Source organism: Tachypleus tridentatus, chromosome 6, assembly GCF_004210375.1.
Source record: "Tachypleus tridentatus isolate NWPU-2018 chromosome 6, ASM421037v1, whole genome shotgun sequence".
NCBI lineage: Eukaryota > Metazoa > Arthropoda > Merostomata > Xiphosura > Limulidae > Tachypleus > Tachypleus tridentatus.
In genome coordinates this window covers 31,474,302-31,481,208 of record NC_134830.1, presented here as the reverse complement: position 1 = coordinate 31,481,208, position 6,907 = coordinate 31,474,302, and the positions used below count along the sequence as shown (strand labels likewise).

Sequence of the window (6,907 nt, the reverse complement as noted above, 5' to 3'; positions counted from 1 at the left end):
AGCAGTTTTACGTAATTTCAGAAGGTATTACATAATTGTGGTCCAAAATCTATAAACTGCTTATGGACATTTCAAATACTTGAGTTAAATTTATAATAACTATTTCTAGAGAACTTTGATCCATCAAGCGTAAAACAGAACAGTAATAACACCGACAGTGACAAGAAACTTTTAGAGAATCATATGACAAACTTCCTCGGTTTGGTGTGCTATGGGAGACTTATATGGTATTGGAAATATAAAATTATTCTATACATTAGAACTTTTGAGTAGTAGCATTGAACTTCGCCATTGCATCTATGTAACTACAGATAAAATATATAGACATTTTCCTTTTAAAAAACAAAAAAAAAACATTATTCTATGGGTCGTGGGTGTTTATTACATTAGAACATTGTGTATGGGGTCGTGGGTGTGTTATAAGAACACATTATTCTATGGGGTCGTGGGTGCATTATTCTATGGGGTCGGGTGTGTTATAAGAACATTATTCTATGGGGTCGTGGGTGTGTTATAAGAACATTATTATTTCTGGGGTCGTGGATTGTATTTATAAGTGTGATGGATAATGCCACACTATTTCATTAGATAAGACTACCGCCAGAATTGGTAATGAGTACTGTTGACTGTCTTCCTTTTATAAGTTCAAGATGTAGGAAAGGATAGCGCAGATTGCCTTTGTGTAGCTTTGCGCGAATACCCAATGTAAACAAACCATTAAATACAGAGATGTACAAAAGATGAGATGACAAAAGCGAATAAAAAGTTTCCTAACTACTAGTGTTAGAAGTAACTAAATCGATAGTATCCTCCTATGTTTACGTTAATATATTTTATAAGACTAAATGTTATAGTAAATGTTATTGAAAACATTTGCCCGTACTAAATGTAGCTAATTTAAGCAATATTCTAGGCCTAAAATCATTAAACTTAACACTAAGTTGCAGAAGGATATCTGTTTTCTATCTAAGTGGCATCTCATGCAACACGTGAACTGCACAGCCCTTTGGTTCAGACATAGCTGTCTCTAACTTTGAATTACTGAACAGAATATCAACCAATCAACTGGAGCGTCATCTACAAAGCTATGTTTAATATGAGTTTATGCTTGCCACAGTCATATTGCCACCATATCTAAAGTGCGGAGTGTGTTTGGAGACGTATCACGGCTCGAATTAAAACTCAACTATGATAATCTCTAAACCATGCCGGCCCAAAAAAGTACAAATTATAAAATTGTAAACAGCACGAACGTCCCCAAATTTAAATTCCAGGTGCGTGTGTGTGTGTTTGTGTGTGTGAGGGTGGCAGGTAAGCTATCGCAGAGCGTAAGCCATTAATTTGCCTTGGAGTTTGAATGCAATGCTCCGACTGATTATGGTTTATTTATATAAACCAACCTCCGCTAGTACAGCTGTATGTCTACGGTTTTACAACGTTAAAATTAGGGGTTCGATTCCCCTTGGTGGGTTCAGCAGAAAGATCGATGTGGCTTTGCTATAAGAAAACACACACACACAAATAAATATACGAACCAAATTTCGTCATTTATATTTCAATACTTTGATTTTCTTATACATTTTTAAATAAATTACTCAAACAAATTTTCTTATTAACTTTCAGGCTCGGAAAAGTAAACACATAACGTTAGGCTTCCTACACTGAGAAAAATGAAATTTCTTGTTTAGTCCAGTATAAACTACCAAACGCCCAGTAGAACTTTGTGACATTTTAAACTTTAGAATATTGCATGTTTACATCTTTTAAAACTTCAGTATACAATAAAATATCCGTCTCTTTAAATATTTGTCTAAGAAAAAATGTGTTTATTTATTTATTTGTATTATCTAATTCACATAAACTTAAAACAGTAGGTATTATACAGATTAATTTTATAATTTCTTTGTTTTTATCTTGTTGTAAACCACTTTTTGTAAAAACGAAACAAATCATTTTACCCTTTCTAAACCTGGGCCGGTAGAGGGATATCACTGACCAAGAACAAAACGGTCTAACTGCAATTCTCAGGAAACTTCAGAACGTGGAGAATTGCAAGTTAGAGTGAAACCTTTTGAGAACGTGTTGCAACTTTATCGTTTCTCAACCATGTAAGGCCATTTTGCAGTTAATGTTGTCAAAGCGTCATTTGTTATACTTATACCACCATATTTGAAGGCAACCAAGAAGGTGACAAGTATAGGTTATATTTGACATATTGGTAAAAACATCTAAGCGATTAGTATAATATATAAATTAGTTTACGTACTTAGGATTTATACATGTATGTTTCAAAGTGATATAATTATCTGTATTAATTTTAAAAAATAACAACAAATAACATGTTACGGTATTTTAACTTCTTCCTCGGTCATGAGGCCTACATGAATAATATAATAGTCAAAGTAAAAGCTTTTCCAACAAAATGTAACGCTACCATCTATAATATGTTTTTTTTGGCTTTAAAACACCAACACAGTAATCTTAAGTTTTACATAGCCTTAGAAATTATTGGGAGATACGTGTCCCCAGCTCCTACGTTCCTGCTATTTATAACATGTATACGAAGTTGAAATAAAATATTATAAATATATCTAAGCTATTGTATCGTTATTGTGTTTCAAGGTTTTGTATATTCAGTATTTATTTATGCAAAATTATTAATGTACAGGGTAGCCCGCAAATTCCTACCCATCCATATATTTTATGCATCCAGTGTATCTATGTGCTGTCCCTCATTCACGCTGCATAATATTATGCGACGCCATATTCTGTGGCGTCAACATAGCAGGGGTTATTGTTCCAAATGCCGCGGTAACAACTGCCTTCAACTCATCATTAGTATTATAAAGTTGTTTAGACACAATACAGGGATGGGTAGGGACTTTTGTTTGTTTGTTTGTTTTGCAATTTCGCACAAAGCTACTCGAGGGCTATCTGTGCTAGTCATCCCTAATTTAGCAGTGTAAGACTAGAGGAAAGGCAGCTAGTCATCACCATCTACCGCCAACTCTTGGGCTACTCTTTTACCAACGAATAGTGGGATTGACCGTCACATTATAACGCCCCCACGGCTGAGAGGGCGAGCATGTTTGGCGCGACGGGGATGCGAACCCACGACCCTCAGATTACGAGTCGCACGCCTTAACGCGCTTGGCCATGCCGGGCCACGGGTAGGGACTTACGGGCCACCCTGTATTTGTCTATTATAGATAACATTTGTTATAATTAACAATATATTGTGGATTATATTTCATAATGTGTATTATTTTTATTTAATATTTCAATTAAAAAACAATACCGTTACTGGGCTACGAGTAATCCCATAATAGGCGGCAGGTTCCGTTTTATTATCTCCCTGGTGATTTGTTCGAACTCTTATGTTGTATCTTGCACTTTATTGCGTGCAATCGAGCCATGTATTTGTGCAACTTAATTCCACCAACCTAGTTCTGATCTTGTCACCCGCTGGTACAGCGGTAAGTCTACGGATTTATAACGCTAAAATGATGGGTTCGATTCCCTACGACAGACTCAGTAGAGAGCTCGATGTAGCTTTGTCGTAAGAAAAAAACCCACACCCACTTGTGATCTAGCAGCGGATTCCATGTGTACCATAAGGTCTGTTCTTCACATGATGCATTTCATTACGAAAAACACGGTCGAATAGTGAGGATTCTAAACTAAGCACTTAAATAGTTATTAATTAAAAAACTAAAAACTTGTATCTATAGATCAATTCTGCAGAATTTTTTTGTTATAATGTACATTTGTAAAAATATATTTCTTAAGCGTAATGATTTATAATACGATATTCTGTTTCACCTAGTATAAACTAACCATTAGGTGCTTTGTCTGTACTTTTACAGTTTCAAAACACTGTATTAACACTTGTGTTTATTCTAAAGACTTTAACCATTTTTCGAGTGCTTATTTAATGGGATGTTTTATTTACAGAAGAAAGGGGAACTTTACAAACGTATACTACAGGAGAATCATTTTAAAAGGATATTTCATAATGTAACACGTTTTCACCAAAGCACAAATATATGTTCTCTTTTGATCAATGTCTCCCTGTTTTTCAAGTGTTTCAATATGTGATACTGTTTAATTCTTTAACACGAGTTATGTCCACTTATGACTGTTGTAAACTAGCAAATGGTATAAAAAATACACAGTAGATCGTAACCAGTTCCTTTGTATTGTAGTGGGACATCATTAAGAACAAAGGAAGTCTCCTTCTAGCCACTAGCCTCATCAACCTGTCTTCAAAAGACAAATGGAAATCATTGGACGACCTTAGAACTGTATACAGATTAAACCTCGAAGAACCGGAGGTAGGTGGCACTGCTATATCACGTGAAAATTCAAACAATTTAGTTATGGTTTGAAAAGAAATCTGACGATTCTATGATAAAGTTGGTAAACCAAACAGTGTGTGTGTATGTGTGTTCTAGTCTTATGTTATTAAATGCCACGAAATTCGAACTTGTTAAAACAATTAATTTTTATTTCTGGAATTTTGAACTTCATAAATGGATGGAAATGGTTTAATGTATATTTGCAGGCAACATTAATTGTATGCTTAAGCAGTTTTGCTAAAGCAGTGCTCTGTTAGGAAGACATTTCCATATAATGCAATATCTACTCTATTACTGTATTAAGCTTCTCATTAATATAAACGTAAGCGCAGAAAAGCGAGAGATTTATAACGAACTATTCTGTTTAGGAATCTGAATCCAGTATTTAGTAAAGAATTGTTTAAAATTCACAAATCACTTGAGTTGTTATTTTTTATGTAAAAGAGAAACGTCACCAATTAATTTAAACTTCAAATACAGATTTTCGTAACTTAATACACTTCCATCAAACAGATTAAGAAATCGAAAAAGTGAACTTTGAAAATATTCAGCACACCGCTCATACATATATATCTAAAAACTTATAAGTACTTTGAGTATTGTATACTGATGTACTTTATTGATGGCAGGCCACAGATATATAAAGTTATCACATTTCTGAAATGTATATATATATATAATGTGAGTGCCTTAATTATTGTATGTTGATACACTTTGTTAGAGGCCCGGCATGGCCAGGTGGTTAAAGCACTCGACTCGTAATCTGAGGGTCGCGGGTTCGAATCTCCGTTATACCAAACATGTTTGCCCTTTCAGCGTTATGATGGGGGCGTTATGACGTGCGGTCAATCCAACTATTCGTTGGTAAAAGAGTAGCCCAAGAGTTGGCGGTTGGTGGTGATGACTAGCTGCCTTCTCTTGCTTTTGTCTTACACTGCTTAATTAGGGATGGCTAGCGCAAATAGCTCCTGTGTAACTTTGCGTGAAATTAAAATAAAACAATAAATAAGACTGTTGGTGACAGTATGAAGGTAAAAACTTATAGTATTGATATATCTCAAAAAATGCAAGACTATTGAGTATTGGTATACTTTGGAGATACGTGAACTTATTGCGTATTCGCGTTTCTAAAATTTAAAATGATGCTACTAAAGTGAGGAGATATTTATTTGACGTCATGTTATTCCTTGACCAGTGTGTGAAGTACTGGACAGAAGACAGGTGGTTTGGCTTGCAACGTGTCCAAGGGGCCAACTCTGTTCTTATCTCACTTTGCAAGGAAATTCCCTCAAAGTAAGATAGGTTTCTGAATATTTTAAGGAATACAATGGAATGTTCATACTTTCATAGTTACTGTTAGTTTCATAACAGACCTACTTAACTTTTCTGCCTTATAATGATTTTCTGTTTCTCCAAATTTTTAATTGAACAATGTTGACTTGAACTATCCCTACCTCTAATATCTTATTAAACTCTTCGTAACTGATCTAGCTAGTTTAAACTTAGTGAAAAAGTAATAAACTTTAAGTATTCCTGGATGCTATAAAAATGTAACAATGAGAAAATATGGCAAAAATCAGGCTTAGAACTTAACGCGTTTTGTTTTCCAGAGTATTTCCAGAGTTTTCCAGCTTATATTGATATCATATAATTAAAAGCAATATCACAGTTTCTAAGATAATTAATTTGGCCAATGCAACATTGAGATAGAACGATACATTATTACTATAATAAGTTGGCTACCATATGTAGATAGTAACTGCTTTATTTTAATCGAGAACGTTAACAACGATACATAATAAGCCTCAGTTACGTCATGCTCTATATTATCGTTTTAAACCAATAGGAAGGGACGTTACAAATTGTTACAAAACTGTGCCCAAATTTGAGCAATCCCCTATGAGAGAAAAATAAAGTGAGTTTGACCTCAAGCTGTACAATATATAAACATTAAAAAAATAAGTGTTCATTCGTGAAGAAGAATCTCAAAGTGTTGTTATCCTTTACTAAAATTAAAGGTAAAAATCATGGCTTCATTTTAAGTACAACTTAAAGTTTTGTCGATTTTCTTAATTGGATTGTCCACATTCTATTCCCGTGGGATATATAACTGTAATGTTTATTTATATTTAGCAATCGCTATTTAAATCCTGTTTCTATGTTTTTGTTTATCTAAACCGATAGGCTTGGTGTGGAAGATGGTATGCTAGAACCTTTTCTGGAAGGTTTGACCTTAGAAGAAGCTATAGCTGCTAAACGGGTGTTTTTAGTTGATCTGGAGATTCTCAAAGACTTGCCTTGCAAAAATGCTCGTAGGGTAAGTGTTATCAGTCAGTGTTCTGATTAAATCATTGTAAAAATGCTCGTTTGGTAAGTGTTATCAGTCAGTGTTCTGATTAAATCATTGTAAAAATGCTCGCTTGGTAAGTGTTATCAGTCAGTGTTCTGATTAAATCATTGTAAAAATGCTCGCTTGGTAAGTGTTATCAGTCAGTGTTCTGACTAAATCATTGTAAAAATGCTCGCTTGGTAAGTGTTGTCAGTCAGTG

General features: G+C 34.3%; 1 protein-coding gene across 1 annotated transcript in view; it reads left to right on the top strand.

Moving 5' to 3' along the window:
- Positions 1-6,907, top strand: part of LOC143251576 (hydroperoxide isomerase ALOXE3-like) — a 41,160-nt gene that overhangs the window by 11,068 nt on the left and 23,185 nt on the right. The window contains exons 2-4 of the mRNA XM_076502848.1: positions 4,206-4,334; positions 5,554-5,651; positions 6,543-6,675. Of these exons, the coding sequence (XP_076358963.1) occupies positions 4,206-4,334; positions 5,554-5,651; positions 6,543-6,675 (360 nt within the window). The remainder of the gene's footprint in view (positions 1-4,205; positions 4,335-5,553; positions 5,652-6,542; positions 6,676-6,907) is intronic.